Below are 20,947 nucleotides of genomic sequence, written 5' to 3' on the forward strand. Positions count from 1 at the left end.
TAGTAATATTCGTTCCATCATTTGTCGCCATTTATAATATGTTAACACATTGACTTCTGACTAGATAATTACTTTTTAATTACCACATTTAAATAGCATGCTAATTATATTGAATGGTCACCTAATCGTTCCAATGTATTAAGCAACACATGACATGCTTACTCCCACGGGACGTCACTGTTAACTATTTGTATTACAATTAATTTTTTTTTAATTTGCTGTTATTCAGTAAGTAGATACAACCATGGATAAAGATGATGGTCTAACAAAAAAAGAGAATATGAAAGCGGATCGGAAAAAAGCTAAAGATGAAAACATTTCAGAAACTAAAAAAATGGAGGCACAAGAGCCAGTTAAAGACGAGCCCATGAGTATGAGTCCAGAAGAGCCGTATGTTCCATACAAGGAACCCGAGAAAGAGCACTCTACTTCATTAAAGCGCCGAGCAACGGTTGTTACCGGATCTGCCTTCCGAGCTAGTGTTGCTAATTTTCCAGTCAGCTCATAGTCAGTAATGAATTTTAGCATATTAAATTTTGAACACAAAACTTCATAAATACTCAGTAATTAAATGTTCATTATAATATTATATAGATAAACGATGACTGGAGTGATGATGCACAGAAAAATATTAAATTTGCATGTTCAAAAGAATAATATTATATCATAATGACTTATTATTGTTAAAAGAATATTGAAATGTGTATCGAGGAAACTGATTTTCAGAATTTTTCACTATGGTACACTTTTAAAATTATAAAACTTTCATGGCATTTTGAAGGATAAAAATCATATTTTATAATCAAATCAATTAGTTTGGACCATAACTAGACAACTAGACACCACGGCATGTTTTACATTTTTAGTGTAGGCAAATCACTAAGCCACAGAAAAATTAATGTTCTGAACATTGTCACATTAAAAGATGGTGACTATAAACTCTTGTTTATAATAATTGTCATCTTTGGTGACTAATTATGATGTTATCTTATAATGTACAGATGAAATACTGTTGATTGCAATTTTTGAGATAATTTTAGATAGAATGAAATTAGGAAAATTTTAAAAACTTTAACTTCAAATAAATGCCTACTGAGGAGATGCCTCTAAAATACATGTAATTTTACTGCTAATTAAATTATGAATTCATTTACCTGTCATACTCTTGTCAAATCCATTTATTATAGTTTTAAAGATTCAAATAACATCAACCACTCCATGCTTCATCTCAATTTTGATTAATTATTTTTATATATCTACTTACTTATAAATAAAAATAGTATTGTATCATCCCTTTAAAGTTTTATTGTTTGTTTTGGCCGCACACTGAAATTGAAATCATTTGTACAATTTATTTGCGATGATAAAGGATTTATGAAAAAATTTCAGCGATATACTCGTGGAAGAAGTTGATGAGAACACAGAGTCAATTGGATTTTTTAAACTGGTAAATACATGTAATATAACTTTCATTGAATTTATGCTATATCCGCATCATCTTTTGTAAAATTTTATACATAACTATAATTAGGTAGACTCAGTACAAATTTATAAGACGGTTTTGCGTAGCTTTTTGTGCTCAAAAATAATAGTTTAAACCAAAAGATTATATACTTACAATAAAATTTAATAAAAATAACTGATAATATTGATTATTTATATTGGCCAATGGGTAGCTATATAAAGCAAATTCTATCGGATAACAAATATTATGTTGGTGTTATTGACCGTCTTAAATATTAAATTCACCTCTACTTATATTAGTTTAGTCTATTTATACACAGTGAGGTAATTGGTTCATGTCGCACTGTCTTTTGCTTTGGTTGTGATATTATTGCTTTACAGCTGCTTGAATATTTCATGAATATAATTACCCATGAAAGAGACAGGAAGGACAGCTGTCTTTTTTGATGTTATTTAAATCGAGCATTTTTGTAAAGCAACGTGATATGGGATGTTATGTGAATAATATATTTTTAAGTTACGGTGGCATGGTAAAAATTTTATGTTTTTTTGATGAATATATTATGTATTTTCATAATTCCAAGGGGTTGATCGAATGGCTAGCCATCAATTCTCATTCCATTTTGAAGTCTCATATATTGTTTACCGTTTCTTACAGTTTTCTTAAATTCAGACAATTAATTTATTCATAATATATATGTGATCATTTCTAGTTTCGTTTTGCAACCAGCATGGACCGGTGTGCGTTATGGACAGGCATAATCTTGTCGGCTATAATGGGTTTCGCCACCCCTATCAGCGTCATCCTATACGGCGAATACACCACGCTGTTGGTTGACCGCACTGTCGCCATCGGCCAATCAACACCCACGTCTCTTTTGAAATTATTCGGCGGAGGCAAGATATTGTGAGGCTTCTTTACATATTGTTTTCTATAGGTAGTAGTACTGTAAATTTAGGAAAATGAGAGTTTATAGAAACATCAATTTAATAATTCTAATATTTAAAATGATGAAATTGCTGATGAAAGGATGTTATTTTTATTACTTTTTTAAAATATGTGTATAAAGGGATAAACAGTAAATATTTTGATGTAAAAATTTTCCTATGGTTAACACTGAGTTTCTTAAATGCCAAGACAATTCGATAATTTCCTTTTTTCACATGAACTTTTAATAATATTGATTGTATTTTTTTCTGTTACTTATGTTGTAAGTTGTAAATACATTTCTATTATTACTATTATTTTGTAGAACAAATGGCACAGATCAAGAGAATTACGATGCCATAATAAGTGACTCGATTGCGTATGCGGCCGGTTCAATTTGTTTGACCATCTTTATGCTCGTCGTAGGTATCAGTTCCATTGACTTGCTCAATTATGCTGCTCTCAGACAGGTAAATCCACAGCAATTTTCTAACCGTATAATCTATTTTGCTTGTAAAAGATTACGTAATAATATAGTGTCGGTCTAACTCGCTGAACTTCAGTTACCTATTATAATTTTTTATGTTTGGCTTGAAGAGAAGGTTTGAAATTCTGTCAATGCCGTTTATGAAAAGTCTATATTCGCAGAAATTCTACAGAGCCAGTTTTGACGCAACTCAGATATAAAAATCTCTTTCATCGATCAATGAACGGCACCAAAATCAAAAACTATGAACACGTAAAATCTATGTATTGTATTAATGATTTTAGGTTTCTGATATTTTTAACATTTAAATTGCAACTGGGGGTGGGCCTGCCTATTTTTATGAGACGGATGCATGAGGTTTTATTTCGTAATTTCTATCTTCTAACAACCAATCGTCAATGTTTGATTTTGGTACATAAGGGTAGGTTATCTTTAGAGATGGTGAAATAACTTAATCGCGGTAGGGTAATAATATTTCACACAGTGGGTAACCTGTTTCAGATAGTAAGAGTTCGTGAGATGCTTTTAAAAGCTGTACTGAGAAAAGACATGACCTGGTATGACACTAATACATCAATGAACTTTGCGTCCAAGGTGACAGAGTAAGCGCTTTTTTTAAATGAAGACAAATAAGTAATTTTTCCATTCACTACTGAAATGACTGAAGCGTAATGCGTATTGTAAATTTCAGCGACATGGAGAAAATGAAAGACGGAATGGGTGAAAAGATTGGAATGTTCACTTACTTGGTCTCTTCATTTGTTTACGCTGTCATCATCTCTTTCATCTACGGTTGGAAGTTGACACTCGTCGTTATGAGCAGCACTCCAGTTATCATTATCGCCACTGCTATCGTTGCTAGGGTAAATTACAAATGGGATGCTGAAGATTAAACGAGTACAAGTGACATAAAATTAAAAAATGACTTAGACGCAGTGCAGTTATCACATCACTCAAGTTCATGTGTGAAAAAGGATTTAAACGTGTTATAATAATATGAGTTAAAAGTATTTTATTTCTAGCGTCGGATTATAACTTTAGTGTATAAAAAAAATGTCATGATTAATTTCATAGTTTAAGATTTTTTTCTTCTAAATATGGATCATTTGACAACGAGACTTCATTCTATTGAATGTTGAAAATAGTAATATAGAAATATTTACAATCATATTTAACTTTGAACTTGAAGTCGATTCACACAACTCGGTCACTTGTCAATCCTCAGCTTCTCAATTATTTCAATATTTCTATAGTTTCAATGTTAATTTGTGTGTATGAATGTGATGTAATGTAAATGTATCGAATGTAGGTCCAAAGTTCTCTGACTGTTAAAGAATTGCAATCGTACAGTGGCGCCGGAACGGTGGCTGAAGAGGTCCTCGGTGCGGTGAGAACCGTCATCGCATTTGGAGGCCAGCAGAAAGAGATCAATCGGTGAGATATTTTCACTTTAATTTTCAACTGAACAATAGAAGGCGCCCGATGTTACAACTACAACCACTAGCACTATCTGTGTTTACTTGTTGATGCTCATTTCAGGTACAAAGAAAAATTGGCTCCCGCCACGCAGATGGGAAGTCGCAAAGGATTGTACTCCGGGATCGGATCAGGCATCATGTGGTTCATCATTTACTTGAGCTATGCCATCGCATTCTATTATGGAGTCACCCTCATTTTCAATGACAAGCACAAAGAAGTGAAAGACTACACACCTGCGGTTCTCATTATTGTAAGATAATTCTTAGGCAGTTTTTCCTAGATTTAGTAATTGAGCAAGAGACAAAATATTATTTTGGAAATGCAAATTTATAAATTTCAATAATATTCATCAGGTATTCTTCGGCGTGCTGGCTGGAGCTCAAAACCTCGGTTTGACATCTCCGCATATGGATGCTTTCAATTCGGCCCGCGGTTCGGCGGCCACAATTTTCAATATCTTGGATCACAGGTCAGAGATCGACAGTCTCTCCGAGGAGGGGGTCTCTCCCGACTCTTTTACCGGCGAAATTGTCTTTGAAAACGTCCACTTCCAATATCCTGCCAGACCAGACATTAAGGTTGAAATTTTTATTTTACAAAAGTTTTCTGATATAATAACGCGTCACGCTCACTTCGTAATATTGAATCATATGAATTATGATACTTTTTCCTGCAGATCCTCCGCGGTTTAAACTTGCGAATTCCGGCAGGGAAGACCGTGGCCCTGGTGGGTCCCTCGGGCTGCGGCAAGTCAACCGCCCTTCAGCTACTGCAGCGCATGTATAACCCTGTGGTGGGAAAAGTCACGCTGGACGGTACCGACATTAAACAAATTAATGTCAGGTGGCTGCGACAGCATGTCGGAGTCGTGTCCCAGGAGCCCATCCTGTTTGCCACTTCCATCATGGAGAACATAAGGTTGGATAATTTTATTTTTTCAACTTGGAGAAAGGTGAAAAAATTACTTCCCAGTCAGATGACCTACAAATCTGGATCGACGGATGAAGTGGCACCGATTGGGTGATAACAAAGATGTCAGAAGATGCAATCATCTGAAAATAGCATGTTCGCTTTGTTCATAAATTAAATCTGAATTAATTTTTTGCATCGCGCATTCGCGGTTTTTGTCCTATTTGCACTTGCCGATTTGAATCATTGAACTGAATACATTGAGGGACTTTTGAAAATGACGACATTATAATTATTTTCAGATATGGAAGTCCTGACTGTAGCCAGCGAGACATAATCATGGCGGCCAGGTCTGCAAATTGCCACGACTTTATTTCGAAATTGCCTGAGGTATAAAAACTATTAATAAACAAATAAAACTTGATATTATTGACTTATCAATCACACATAGATAAGAGACAATATTAAATTATTTTATGCCACTGTTTATTAGCCATCATTTCATTCTGTTTTTTCCAAAACTGTTGAAGAAAACTTATTTCTACAGAGATGGAAACTGGAGATGGAATAATATGAAATTGAAACAAAGAAAGGACTTATAATATCGTGGGTCCCGAGTCTGGAAAATTCATGTGTTATTTTTCAATGTGTCTGGAAAAACAAATATCTGCATTCACTCCAACATGTGGAAGCCCATATGATTTTATTAGGATTGAATAATGTGGTAAAAAAAAATTAAGTTACAAGTGACATATTGGTAAAAAATGAATCAGTAGCAGGTTTCACATACCTACTAGTATGTAAAAAATGATTCAATCATGTAACTTATTAATGGGAAACCTTTTCATAAAGGTCAAATTAAATATCAAAACCGTTTTTGGAGGCCGCTTTTAAAACATATATTTTTTACATAACTATCCTACCCAAATATTTTACAAAACAATAAAATCTTATGGATTCTTCGACATATTATTATAAAAAAATACATGTGGGGGCACATGCTTCATCACTGATGTAACGGTTCCATAGGAAAATAGTGTGTTATTTCCTAAAATTGGTTTACACTCCATAAACTGCTGTGTATACCAGTGGCGAAGGATGACTTTTGGAAAGAGGTAGGCTGTGGAGATCCGAGAAAAAGAACACACTTGTCAGGTAAAGGAATACTACTGATGAACCTATGATAACGACACATTAATATGATGAAATTTCAAAAACTCACTGACGAGATAAAATTGAGTGAAGAGTTTAAATTTAATAACGTATTTTTATACACATCAAAAATCATTACATAAAATTTCTTTTTATTTTTAAAAACAATCTATAGGTATTTATTAATATGCGATTAAATGCAATAGAAATTATTTTTTTAAAGTATCTGATTATTAATTATTTTGGACAAAGTGCGGTCATTACAACAATGCGTGATGGTTTTAGGCTCTGCGATAGGAGCCTACCATATTTCATACAATTCCATACGACGTCCATACGAAAAAAAATCACAATTCTTTGAGAGAGAATCAACATTTATTTACGCCAAGACAAACGTTGTGGTATATATTTTACATAATACGACATCAGCTGTCGTTGGCAAATTAAATTGTTTTAATAGAATACAAAATAATCATAATAAATAAATAATCAATATAAATATGTCTATATGCAATTAAAAAATATTTTTCTTGAGAAGGTAGGCTTTAACTTTAAATAATCGCCTAGTATGGAGTTTTCGCCACTGGTGTATACCTACTTAAATGTTGATATCAATGTATTTAATTGTAATGTTTTCATGTGATTTGTACTTCTTAAAATACTTAAAATAAAAAAATATCATTTTTTTTCTGAAATAATAATAATGGGTCATTTGAAATAAGGACTCATTTACAGAATGTTAAAAACGGTCAGGTAGGTAAAATTTACAATCCGATATTTTGATTTAATCAACTCGGTTCATTAAAATTTTCAGCCCCTCGATTACTTATTATAATTTGTTTCATCAGGGGTATGACACGTTGGTCGGTGAGCGGGGAGCACAATTGTCAGGAGGACAGAAGCAGAGGATCGCGATCGCCCGAGCCCTTCTTAGTAAACCTCCGCTCTTATTGTTGGACGAAGCCACATCGGCACTGGATTTGCACTCCCAGGCCAAGGTGCAAGAAGCTTTGGATGCCGCTATCGTGGGAAGAACTACGCTTGTCATCTCTCATAGGTCAAAAAATTTGAACAAAAATGTTATATACAGTAGACTCCCGATTATCCGGGTTAATGGTAGGGAGAGGCGGCACGGATAAACGAAATACATAGTATAGCAAATAATACAATAAATTATTTTAATATGTTTAATACTCATTATATATGAGAAAATTTGTGATTTTGGTTTGCAGGAATCTTTTAATGATTTTCTAATAACAGTTCGAATTTTCCTAAGAGCTATTTATTACATCGTTATATTATTAAAATTCCCTTTGGTCAATGTACTCCAATATAGTGTCAACAGAAGTCCACTTTCAGCCTCATTCTCTTTTGGTTGAATGAGATTGGAAATAACATGTAGATTTGCCATTAGCGCCCATATTTCAGATACTATTTCACCTGTCTCAGGTTCGATAGAATCGAAAAAATCACTATCTACATTTGGTAGATCGAACGAGTGTTATTGGCTTTATTTTGAATCAAGATTGAGTTACTACATGTATCGCATCCAGTATTGTAATTTTTTCCAGAATTTAATCAAATTGTCATCTTCGTTATAAAAACTTTTAAGAAGGCCATTATCCTTTATCCCCCCATCATCCCAAACCCCTTGATCCATGGGTTGAATTAAAGATGCAACATTAGGTGGTAAAAATTTTGCAACCATAAGGCCGTTGTCCGTTTTCAATATGCTTTCATTTGGATGAGAAGGAGTATTATCTAATAACAGCACTGCTTTCTGTGGCAACCCCTTACTTTTCAAAAAATCTCTCACTTCTGGAACCGATTACACCGATTTAAAAAAAAATTAAATTTATGCACGGATAATCTGCACAAGGATAATAGGAAGTTTAATGTAATTACTTTGTCATGAAGTTAAAATGGTTGTAATCTATTTATTCTATTCTTTTTAGATTATCGACGATTACAAATGCAGACCTGATTGTTTTCATCGACAAAGGAGTGGTTGCGGAGATGGGAACTCATAAGCAGTTGATGGCGCTCAAAGCCAATTATTACAAACTTGTAAAGGCTGATATTCCTGATGAAGTTCCTGGCGATAAAGGTTTGCAAAGCAATATTAACAATTTCAAGGATCAATATCTTTTATGTCTTATGGAGGTACAGGTAAATCAGTATACAGTGGCACCACGGGCACGGTTCAAGTGGCTCGCAGTTGCATATTGTAGTTGGTATTTTTTGGTGGCATTGAAACAGGCATTGCAGCAAACAATTTTAATACACTCTCAATTCGCCTACAGTGTCACCGTACAATGATTTACCTATACCTAGAAATCAAATGAAGAAAATTTTACAAACATTGACTATTTATACTTTCAAATATTTCATGGAACTATTGTTAGACTGATAAATCGTCATTGAAACTAGAAAAATGTGTAACTGCGTTTTAATCGAAAATTGACTTTGAATGCCATCTAGTGGCCGTTTTTAATATCTACCCGTCTTGCAAACGATGTAATTCCAAAGAAAATTGTAACATCATTAAATGATGTATGATTTAACTCCAAAACCATATAATTGTATAGGAAACCATAATGTTTTTTGTCTCTCCTGTAAAGTAGTGTTTTTGGAGTTACACAATTTTCTAGTTTCAATGACGAAATGTAAATAAAACAGTGATAGTCTAGAGTAGTCTAGTGGATGAACGGGTCATGTAATATTAAAGAATCCTTCGTATGTTGAGACGGAGCCTAAATATTTTATATGAAAGTGAATCTAAATTTTAAGTGAAACTATTGCGCTGTGAGATTTATTTGCCAATGCTGCACTGAAATAAATCGCTATACGATTGTGTTGTACGGTGAATTTTCATTATTAATAATATTCAATCATAAATAACAGCAAATAATAATACGTACAGTCATTGGATATACAATATTGGTTATGCTAAAGTGGACATTTATCGAGAAAAGTTTAAAGTCATCTAACAAAAATATGTAAGCATCACCCTTATTCCATCACAGATAGAGTTCTAGGTACTTACCAAAAGTATTGGTACATCTGGCTTTATAACTGCAGACAGGTTGGGTAAAACAGAACAACAATAAAAACGAAAGAATAAAATTTGTATACGCAGATAACTATAACTTCAGGTGTGGTCTCGGCGCTAGTGTCGCAATGTGAGTATTGCCGATGCATTGTAAGCTGTTAGTTCCTCGAGCTGCAGCAGCTCAAGTTATAGTCGGTATCTATGAGATGACTCGGGCAGACTTCAATGTATGCAGCGTGGTGTCATTTCATTACTCACACACTTCGTTCATTTAATACCGCATTTTAATGTCGCTTAGGCAAAGAATATTTATTTTCCTATGGTAAATTCAACCACCCAAAAACTGTATGAAATTACTTTTTTTTTCCCGACCATGTCCGATCCTGATATGATCATATGGTCCTCCACAGAGTGGAGGTTTGTATTGACAGATTTTGTTTTTTACGAGAAATGGATGTCAGCCACTTGCTCAACCTATTAGGTTCAATGAAATTACTATCAAGGGTATAAAAATGTTTATACGAGTTCTTGTAGGTAGGTACAGTCCAAACTCTTCACTTTTAACCGTAAAGCCTTCATAAAAAAGTGACAAGCCAGATGTCAGGCTGATGTGTGAGCGATTCCAATATAGAATCCTTGACATGCCTTTTACTTCATATAACTTAATTTATAAAAAAATCGTCTGCAGTTGACAAGCCTCGTCCCGAGGAAGAGCGCGTGGTGATGTCCCGTAAAAGTGTGTATGCACGCGCTTCACGTGCTTCCATGCGAGCCTCCTTCGCGTTGGGCCTGGACAAATCACGCAGCAGCATAACCTCTTCCATCGAGTCGTTCGATGATGAGACCCTCGTCAAGTCGGCCAACTTTTCCCGAATCATGGCGCTCAACAGCCCCGAATGGTATCTCATTATTTTTGGATGCATCGCTTCTGTTGCCCTAGGTGCCACTCTGCCCGCTTTCGCTTTCGTCTTCGGAGATATTTATGGGGTATGTATGGTTAACTGACATTGTTATATTAATCTGTTAAATAATGCATATTTGAGTTAGGCAATTAAGGAGAACTATCCATATGGGATTTACCAATTATGTGTTGTCAGCACTACACAAAGGCTACTTTGTTGACTGATCCTACAATGACTTCTCTCGAAAGCATTTGAGAAGAGAGTGGATCTAGGGCCTATCAACCTAGTTCTGTGTGCTTCCATGTACTTACTTTTATTTTTATTATTTACTCATATTATTAACCTGTATTTTTATTTGAAAATTAATAACACTTACTTTATGTCATGTCGTGAACGCTTTGAATTTATAATTTGTCATGTTCATTATACGTAAAATAAATAAATTTGAAATGACATTCTTATGCAAAAGCTCATTGGATTGATTTCTGAAGTAATTCGAGGGTTATTTTGTATGGTATGGGATTCATCAAGTCACATACATTTGAACCATTTTCAAGTCATTGAGGGTTCAAACTTGGGACCATTGAAAATGTTATGTTTTTGTTGTTCACTGATGACTTGAAACTTATCTTGGACGATTGTTGTCAGTTCCTACTCGGTATTGATTGGGGGAGGAGTAACAAACTGGATTTCAATATGGATTAATACAATCTTTTATTATATACTCAGCCTCAAAATTCAATATTCAATGCACGACAGAGTTATTTCACTTGTCTTATATTAGGGGTTCTTAACCTTTTGGCGGTAGCAGGCGCATTTGAGATAATAGTGGCGGCGCAGATCGGATTTCTAAAAAAACATGGTTCAAGTATTATGTGTTACATTTATTATATCGGTAGATTGTACATTTATTTACATTTAAACGCCTCTGAGAGCATTTAAAAAAGAAGCATTAAACACCCATACAGTTACATATCGAAAATAAAAAGAGATAACATGCAATAAAGAGTAAAAAAATATTCAAAATACACAGGCTATTAGTGCGATCTTTAACATTCCATTTCACTTAGTAACTTTTCAAAGTCAGGAGTGTAAGATGATAATCCCAATCATAAATAATTATCAAGGTTGGTATTGGTAAGTCGAGATCTTGTTTTTGATTTTATTATGTTCATGGTGGAAAATAAAGATTCACACAAATAGGGTGGGAAAAAAAAGAATTTAATTTTGTAAGCTCCTTTTTTCAAAAGAGGGTACTTTTTATGGTCAGCTAAGTTCCAAATGTTTTCAGTCAGTCCGTTCGATTTTAAGATAACGAAAATGCCAATGAGAAATGCTTTCTTATTTAATTCGCTGTCTAAAAATAGCAATTTTAAAGGAAGTAAAGGTGGCATTTGGATTTTTATTTACACGGTTAGTAAAAAACGTTATCTGTGTAGATAGTCCTGATTTTAGTTGATCAATTTTCCGTTTCTCAACTCTGCAGAGGGCGCACGAAAATGGCTCCGCGGGCGCTTGGTTAAGAACCCCTGTGTTATATCATCTGTGATAGATCACGGAAATATGTTTTGACAGTAAACTGACCTTTAGTAGCCATATGGTTACCATTCTTTTGTGACAAGGAACTACAAATGTTCAGTTTCATCTTCCGTGCTTCGTCGTAGGTCTATTTTTCAGACCCAGCATCAGTTGAAATATGGCCTTATGGTGGAGCGTTCAAAAAAATTTTTTGAGACTCTCTCATTTGAGGTTGTATATCATAGCTTTGTCTGACTGACTTTCTCTTTGGTATTTTATATAAATGCATAACTTATACGTGAAATTATAAATAAATTATATATAAATGAAAACGCTGCCATTTTTGGGAGTATTGACTTGTCCCAAGGTGCAGAGAACTAACATGCTATTGGTAATGCTAATTGGGAGGGCAATAACTATTTTCAACCGAATCCCTTCGAATATTGATATATTCCACTGGGAGAGCTTAAAAATATTGATATAAGAATAAAAATGTTGGAGAATTAATTTGACTGTAGAGGATAAGGTGCAATTTGGTCGCCAACTTTCAACACAAGATGACACTGAAAAAAGAGATTCCTAAAATAGCAAATAACTGTTAAGCAAAGATTTTGAATAAGAGTTGTTACCGTATAAAAAGAAATACATTTATTAATGATTAATACTATCAACTGAGGGTATTTGATGGCATTTGAATTAAAATTAATGGAAGCTTTGTACTATTTTATATAAATTAGTTTTAGTAAACTGGGTTTTGCCGCTCATGCACTTTGCATATCTAATTTTTGTGTGTTTGTGTGTGTGTCAGTGTGTGTTTGCCTTTGGTGAGTGTACACGACGCCTGAAGATGCCGAAAGGCGAAACCCGGGTCGCAAAAAACGACTTAAATGGAATAGTACAGAGCTTGAATCCATTAGAATTTTAATTTTTTCAGGCACTATCAAAGATGTTGAAGAAAATATTCTCTTTATTCTTATATAATGTATTCTTTATAGGCTTTATAGGGAAATCATGGAAAGCTCCACTTGGAAGAAGATTCAACATCTTTGAACACCGTATATATCTAACTAATGTAAGCCTAATAATAGAATATAGAGCCTGAAGATGCCGAAAGGTGAAACCTAGGTCGCTTAAACTTGCTCATATGGAATACAAAAAAAAATGTATTCAGATATTCGATAGTCAGATGAGAGGATTGATTCCCCATGATGACCAAGTTAATTTATAACATTTAATGTGTATGTCTTTAACGGCCCACATGCCCAACGTAGGTCAAAATGGAAATTTTATGGTATTTTCAAAGCATTAGCCTGAACATTCCTTAAACGTTGTGGATAATCTATTTATATAATTTTGAAGCCTTATTATCCTTTATATTTATTTTAAACATTTGAAACATTCATAGGATGTTTTGTCACATTTGAATGGTCAAAGACATAGCTTTTAATCAGTATCTTTAGAATTATCTTCAAATGTGGTAATCTTACCCACTTTTTGAATAATAAAATGCCTAATTCTTGTCAAATTTGGGGTCACAGAGATTATAAATATAATTTTGTATCGTAAATATTTCACTATAATAATGTCAACATAAATTTTATAAATGCGTTTCTAAATTAATAAATCTAAAAACCACTGCACATGGATGTACTGAAATATGACTATATTCTAAAACATTAGATCGAGAGGTTTTAAAGAATACTCTTTTATGTAATAAAAATACTTTATGCAGTCATCAAATGTTTAAAATGAATATAAAGGATAATAAGGCTTCAAAATAATATAAATAGATTATCAACAACGTTTAAGGAATGTTCAGGCTAATGCTTTTAAAATACCATAAAACCTCCATTTTGACCATTGTTGGGCATATGGGCCTTTAAGTAAAATTTTTATTTCATGTTAGGTGTTGTCGCTGGATGACCGAGATACAGTATTAGGCAAAACTCTGATATACAGCATGTGGTTTCTGGGCATCGGGATAGTCACAGGTCTCTCCACGTTTATTCAAATGTTCGTCTTCAGCGTATCTGGATCGAGGCTTACGGCGCGACTCAGGTAATTGATTGACCATATTTGTATTTTAAATTTTCTGACAGTGTACTTCACAGGACACGGTGAGAGAGAACTCGCTACTAGACTAGATATATCCAGTGCAACATTTGACTCCATGCGAAATATGTATAGTTTTCTGCTGTACTGGATAGATACAAATGTTGCCTGTTTAATCTTTGCATTCTGATGTAGTTAATTTGATAAATCATGGTAAACTAGGGTATGGTGCTAGATTGATGTCGCTAATGAAGAGATAAAAATCTCCCTTTCCATTAAAGGTGAAAATGTGATATAGAATACATGTCAACCGTGTACTATGGACCAGTGGCGGCCGGTGGTCGTCAGAATAGCATTTTCTGGTAATGCGCAATGGTTTACCTTCTATAAAGAGAAGATCTTCTTCTTTCACCCATTTCGTCCATCGGCAACTCTAGCGCCTCCCGCCATGTCAGACCTGCATCACGTAGGTCGCTTTTGTGGCGCCACTGCAGGGTGAGTGAGGGCCGGCCATGGCGTCGGAACCCTTGAGGCTGTGCCATAAGGGTACGACGTGTCACACTTTTTGGCGGCATCCGGAGCACGTGTCCTAGCCACGTAAGGTCGTAAAGCGTCTTTTCATGATTACGTCAATCACCGAAGGCTACCGTGTCCTCTTACTGACTTCTCAGAAGGTAAATTAAATATGTCTTTGTTTATTTATACTATTTCTCAAAAAAGATTTGAATAGCAAGAATGATTTAATATCAATAAAGAAATATAAATGTCACAGTTTATGGCTTACACTCTGAGTGAACAATGTTTAAGCGCGTTAGCCAAATAAATAACCGCTGATGTGTTTTTTTATTATTTTGAATGGTTCAGAAATAAACGCGGCAGGTTTGTATTTTCGTGTAAAAATATTAAAAATTAACTCCCCAACATTGTTATAAAACATAAACGGGAGTTTTTGTTTCTAGAGTCCTTCGTTTCGTGTGCCGATCTAAAAGTGTGTAAAAAATTCTACACAAAACGCCATTTCAGGAACATTCGGCCACCGTTTAAGCAGTATACAATGACCTCATTGTAATCCTGTGCAAACTGAAAATCTATTTGGACGCAATCGCTTTGCGCTCATGAACGGAGAATTGTTAATAATACTGCTACATGTTCTACTTCGCGAAGTGAGCGATACACGTATGAATAACAATGAAAAGTTGAGCGATGTCTTCAAAAATGCAGGCAGTGCGTTGCACTTGCATGGTATTAGAGGAGCCGCCGCTGCTATGGACGGAGATTCTTAGAGGCACCGTGCGGTATCCATATGCTCATCTAGAGAGTGAACAGTCGTAAAAAGAACAAGTGATCTTGAATAATTAATCTGAGCAAACATGTCTACGTTTATTGCAGAGGGGATACATTTGAAGCGATGCTGCGTCAGGAGATGGGGTGGTACGATGACACCACAAATTCCGTTGGGGCTCTGAGTGCTCGCCTCGCCGGAGATTGCGGAGCTGTTCAGGGGGTAACTTATAGCTTATATTGATTGATCGATGCATAATTATATGATTCTATAGTATTTTAACATTGGTATTACTTCCTCATTGATGTTCAAAAGGAAATGAAACAGTATTCAGTAAAGGCTACAGGTACTGAAATATCTATATTGATACCACCTAAAGCATGGCATCCTCAGAGGATCAAAGGCCATGAGGCCTGAACCATCATTGGACGGATTCATGCAGACATGAGCAGATCGACTATGAGACAGAAATTTCTAGCCCGTAAAAGATGAAAATTCTCAGAAATGCCACAGATTATGCCTTTTTGTCAATTCCAGTGACAGAATTTTGCAGATGGTATTTTTTGTTGTTTTGAGAGTTGACCGAGGGATATGGCCAGTGACAAAATTCATTCATTATTCGGTTTTTGGGCTCTCGAGACGGCGGCCGTCGGCGCCGGCGTCTCCGCCAATTTGAATTTATTTATTTAATAAATATTTCTGTTAAATGTACATATACGCTGTAACATGCAGTAATCAATGTATTCTGGAAAATAAAATATTCCGTTATTCCCGCAAATCCGCGTTGTCAATTAAGCACGCATATCCCCAAGAGTGAAGCCAGCAGACGATAACCCTGACCTTACTTCATCACGGGGGGGGGGGTCCAGCGCAACCCCGTCCTTTCGGAGGTGATAATAAGCTTTGTTTTTGCTCCAAGACAGCAATGCGGATTGGTGTGCTATTTTCTAAATTCATTAAATCCAAATACATAATATTAAAAATATGTGAATTTGACACAAGTGCAGGATTCGAATCTGTGACCCGCGAATTGGGTGGCCAGCATTCCAACTTCTGTTACACGATGGGTACAGTCAGTCACAAGTTATTTAAAATGAGATTAAGTTTTGATCAAAGTATCTACTTATTTGATTATTATTTTAATAATTAGTAATCGATCTGGGTGGTTTGGTAATCCCAAATAATCACTAACCAACTTAGGTATTTGATAGGTTGCTTACTGTCACTGGTGTATTGGAGGCAGAGCATGAGTATGCGACCCAAACATCATTCACATTCCACACAATTATGAATCTAGTGAACCCTAAATATTTTTTTTTCTTGTAAAAACTTGAGGGGAAACGGTTAGCAAGCCATATGATAAAAGTTATATTTGGGTAATTCATAGTTGTTTTCTTTTAAGCGCTTTACCGAGTCTGATCATTGATATCCTTTTTGCATTGATTCATTACTCTCATGGATAACTTTTGATTGACTTCTTTGAATTTGAGACAAAATAAGTCTTATTTTCAATTAAGCATCTCTTTTTGTACAAATTTGCATCTGATAACAGTAAATATTCAATAGGTATTAAAAAGTTGAAATGAGAATTTTAGGAAGGGTACTAGGAGTAGGTATTACGAATTACATAACATATTGCATAACATCACTGCACTGCGCTGCCCGCTGTTAACTATTTCAAAGAGTTTGTAAATATTTGTGTGCGTGTAAAATATTGGTGAATCTTGGGAACAGGCGACAGGCACAAGAATAGCATCGTTGCTGCAGGCGGGCTCGTGTCTGGCGATCGGCATTGTCATGGCTCTGGTGTTCTCGTGGAAGATGACTCTGGTGTCCGCCACCACCATTCCGATCATCCTGGGAGCCGTGTTTTTGGAGGCTTCCATCATGGCCGGCGAGGGCATGCGAGAGAAGGTGGCTATGGAGAATGCCACCAAGATAGCCACCGAAGCTATCTCCAATATTAGGACTGTCGCTAGTTTGTGTTAGTACCTAACCTTCTTTACTTTTATTATGATGATTTGTTACAAGCAGAAGTTATTCTGTACTTCCAAAAATCGTTAGTCATCACCTGCCACTTGTATTTATTTGTAAAATGATGTGATTAATCCAAAGAGATTGATGAACAGATGGAGTCTAAATATATGCAAGTGAAGATGAAAACAGACTATTGTTTAAATCAGCTGCGAGTCATGTTGCGTTGTAGATTCATTTGTAACAAATTTCAGTATTATCACAATCAGAAGTATGTCAAAAGCGTATGTCATCGCATGTCGCATGCCCACGAAGATTTCTGAATTAGAAAATCATCATCTTCTTCTATTCGTATGAGTTCCTATACCATTCATCCGATTGTGATGAAACTTTTGTCAGAAGTTGTGCACACACCTGCAAAGGTTTCTAAATTAGTATTATATAAAATACAAAGTTTGTTGTTTGTTTGTTCCATCCAATTTTGGTTTTTTACTGCATATTAATAACATTAATAACGTTTGCATATTTTGGATTCGACTTTAATTTAGTGTTCTATTGTTTGACCTTTACTCCTATTAGAATTATTTTCATATTGCCATATTGTTTTACACAGATATTTTAATATTAAAAAAATAATTACCTCTTATTATTTTTTAAATATCTAAGATAAATATAACCACGAAGCGACCCTGTGTGAAGCCGGGTACTTCAGCTAGTATATTATAATATTATATTTATATTATAACTTTATACACATTAAAATAATAGTCGAACTATTTGGATTGATCACCGCAGTAAAGAACATGTTTTATTTCGAAATTCTGAACTGTTATCTGATGATTTTACGCATGAAACCTAAAACTAGACGGTTACACACAATATCATTATAATGAACCCTAAGATAAAACCGGTTATATTGATTTCAGGCCAAGAAGAAGCCTTCTTGAACCGCTATATGACGGAAATTAATGAGGCGGCACAGATGGCTCGCACCAAAACTCGTCTTCGAGGCTTTGTTTTCTCTCTAGGGCAATGTGTGCCCTTCTTCGGATATGCCATCTCTCTGTCGTACGGCGGACATCTCGTTGCCGAAAAAGAAATGGAATACAAAAATGTTATAAAGTGAGTCGTCTTCGTCAGCAGTGCCATGTGTATAGGTAAAAAATTAAGAAAATCAGGTAAGTAAGGATCTAAACACGAACAGTCTATCCACTTCCTAAGAAGGATATTAATGTCATTATGATGCCAAACCTCCCTTATCATAATGATCACTTAACAGTATTATTTTAAACGTCCTCAATATAAAATTGATAATAAAACCATAGGTAATAAATAATATTTTGTTTCAAAAAATATTTCTCGTTATAAACACATTTTTAAAATATTTTTTGCCAATACCCACACCCGCATTGTGCATTTAATTTAATGTTTTACTGTTCACTTAGCGATAATTATTGTATAATATATCCAGTTTCTATTATTTTGAGTTTCAATAATTGAATAAGTGAATTATTCACTCATGTTTTTTTTAGAAATTGCAAAATTTTGTGATTTTCTCTATCAAATTCACTATGATAAAATATTATTAAATAATTTGTGATGTCTGAGTGATACGCTGAGCAATGTTATAATTAGGTATATAGACGAGTGTTTGGCGTGATTTTACATGTCCGTCTAGAAATTAGTATAGCCTCTAGGAATGGTACTGGAATTATATACCATTGGGTATTATCTATTGGCAATATTTTATTTATGTTATCATTTTGCTTTTAGAGTTTCGGAAGCTTTAATTTTCGGCTCATGGATGTTGGGTCAAGCGCTGGCGTTTGCTCCAAATTTTAACTCTGCTAAACTCTCCGCTGCAAGACTTTTTATGCTCTTTGATAGAAGACCCAAAATTGCTTCATCCCCTACTTGTGAGCCACTCACGGATTGGGTAATGAATATCACGTTACATTTTGTTGTTTGTTGAAATTCTGTACTCACGGTTGAATGAAATCCAATACGTAATGAAAAATAAGTGGAAAACTATTCAAAACTAAAGCTTGCGCTTTGTCACAGAAAGCAGAAGGAGATATAAACTACAAGAAAGTAGAGTTCTCTTACCCGACCCGTCCGGGTATTGAAATCCTGCGCGGGCTGGATCTGAAGATTGAAAAGGGCAAGACGGTCGCTTTGGTGGGACACTCGGGATGCGGAAAATCAACTTGTGTTCAGCTCATTCAACGACTCTACGATGCTACCTGGGGAACTGTGGTATGTCACTCTGTATTGACCGAGTATTTGGCAAAGTACTCGCTTGCATGTGTTTACTCTTAAAATGATGCTCTTGATAATGTATCTCGGTTAATTATTAACCAGTTACAGTTGCCACTCTAAGCTAATTTGGAAGCGACGAGTAAGCATCGTCGCCATTACCCTCTGTCAAAAGACAAAACGATAATATCAAATGATTGTATTATATGTAACATCTTTTACTTCCGAGGTTGAGATAATATACTGATGTGATAATAAATACATTGCACATGAATATTATCATCTCTATTAATTTATTGATGAATATGCTATATATTTTTGCTTACTTCTCATATCTCTAAATCACTATATCTTCAAAATTGTTTGTGTTAAGCTGTCTTGAATTGCATATATTTGCATGTATCAATAATGTGTTGTGCTATAAAGATGATATTAGTATTTTTGAAAATAATAATAATTAACAGAAATTAATGTTTATTTCAGACCCTAGACAACATGGACATAGTTGAGAAAATTCCTTTGGATCGCCTACGTTGCCAGTTGGGTCTGGTATCCCAAGAGCCCGTCCTCTTTGATAAGAGCATCGCGGAAAACATTGCGTATGGAGATAATTTGCGAGAGGTCTCCATGGACGAGATTGTCAGTGCCGCTAAGCAAGCCAATATCCATAACTTTGTACTAGCTTTGCCATTGGTCAGTATATTTTAAATTTTGTATTCTGTGATTGTGTTCTCTACTTTTTAATAAAAAATATATGCTCCAATGATTACGGGAAAAATAATTTAAAAAATATTTAATAGTTTTTCTATACATTTTCATCAAAAAAATACTTTATAGTATAAAAATGCTGTATTAAATTTTTATGTTCAAATTATTTTTAACAATTATATTATCATCGATCAATCAATCCACCTTATGGAATTCAGTAATATGATATTATATGAAATAATCAGAAATAAGGGGTACAAAACGTACACAAGGTAGACCTTGAGGCCACTGGATCGATGAAATGATTTAGTTCTGTGGAAGTAAGTGGCAACGTAACACACAGGACCGAGAGAGGTGGAATCAGCTCGGAGTAACCTTCATCCGGCAGTGGATAGATTCAGGCTGATGATAATGAATCAGAAACCGATCAGAATATTAATTAAATAAAATTATTTAAATAATAATTCTATTATTTCTGGAATTTTGAAAACGCAATATTTCTTTTTCTTTGTGTCCCATCCTGATAGGATTATATGGGCCTCCACAGAGTAGAGGTTTGACCAACTTCTATGCAATATTTACTTAAGGCTATTGAGATACCCGGGGTTCCAGCGGCTAGCTCAGGTGTCCATCGAACCCCGGATTCACAAAAAAAAAGAAATTCAAACGGTTGGAGTGTAAATAAAACACAGTCCTTCGTGCTCGTAACGTGATATTGTTTATATTTTACATTTTCTTAATTTTTAGTTTTACAAATTATATTTGGGATTTTTACAGTTGTAGT

General features: G+C 34.8%; 1 protein-coding gene across 2 annotated transcripts in view; it reads left to right on the forward strand.

Moving 5' to 3' along the window:
- Positions 1-283: 283 nt before the first annotated feature.
- The window catches only part of LOC147078177 (multidrug resistance protein homolog 49-like), a 28,527-nt gene continuing 7,863 nt past the window's right edge, over positions 284-20,947 (forward strand). The window contains exons 1-21 of one of the 2 annotated variants that reach the window (XM_085961292.1): positions 284-507; positions 1,390-1,447; positions 2,178-2,371; positions 2,718-2,862; positions 3,381-3,481; positions 3,571-3,742; positions 4,189-4,313; positions 4,419-4,608; positions 4,712-4,936; positions 5,035-5,276; positions 5,570-5,657; positions 7,268-7,476; positions 8,375-8,526; positions 10,160-10,458; positions 13,798-13,949; positions 15,333-15,447; positions 16,960-17,209; positions 18,126-18,321; positions 18,973-19,135; positions 19,261-19,455; positions 19,939-20,148. In XM_085961292.1, the coding sequence (XP_085817418.1) occupies positions 335-507; positions 1,390-1,447; positions 2,178-2,371; positions 2,718-2,862; positions 3,381-3,481; positions 3,571-3,742; positions 4,189-4,313; positions 4,419-4,608; positions 4,712-4,936; positions 5,035-5,276; positions 5,570-5,657; positions 7,268-7,476; positions 8,375-8,526; positions 10,160-10,458; positions 13,798-13,949; positions 15,333-15,447; positions 16,960-17,209; positions 18,126-18,321; positions 18,973-19,135; positions 19,261-19,455; positions 19,939-20,148 (3,654 nt within the window). In that variant the 5' untranslated portion in view covers positions 284-334. Of the gene's footprint in view, positions 508-1,389; positions 1,448-1,888; positions 1,995-2,177; positions 2,372-2,717; positions 2,863-3,380; positions 3,482-3,570; positions 3,743-4,188; positions 4,314-4,418; positions 4,609-4,711; positions 4,937-5,034; positions 5,277-5,569; positions 5,658-7,267; positions 7,477-8,374; positions 8,527-10,159; positions 10,459-13,797; positions 13,950-15,332; positions 15,448-16,959; positions 17,210-18,125; positions 18,322-18,972; positions 19,136-19,260; positions 19,456-19,938; positions 20,149-20,947 lie in introns of those variants that run through there. The other variant, XM_085961293.1, reaches the window with a different exon arrangement.

The sequence above is a fragment of the Rhyacophila brunnea genome, unplaced genomic scaffold, assembly GCF_057557595.1.
Source record: "Rhyacophila brunnea isolate RB1 unplaced genomic scaffold, BYU_Rbru_1.0 scaffold_12, whole genome shotgun sequence".
Lineage (NCBI taxonomy): Eukaryota > Metazoa > Arthropoda > Insecta > Trichoptera > Rhyacophilidae > Rhyacophila > Rhyacophila brunnea.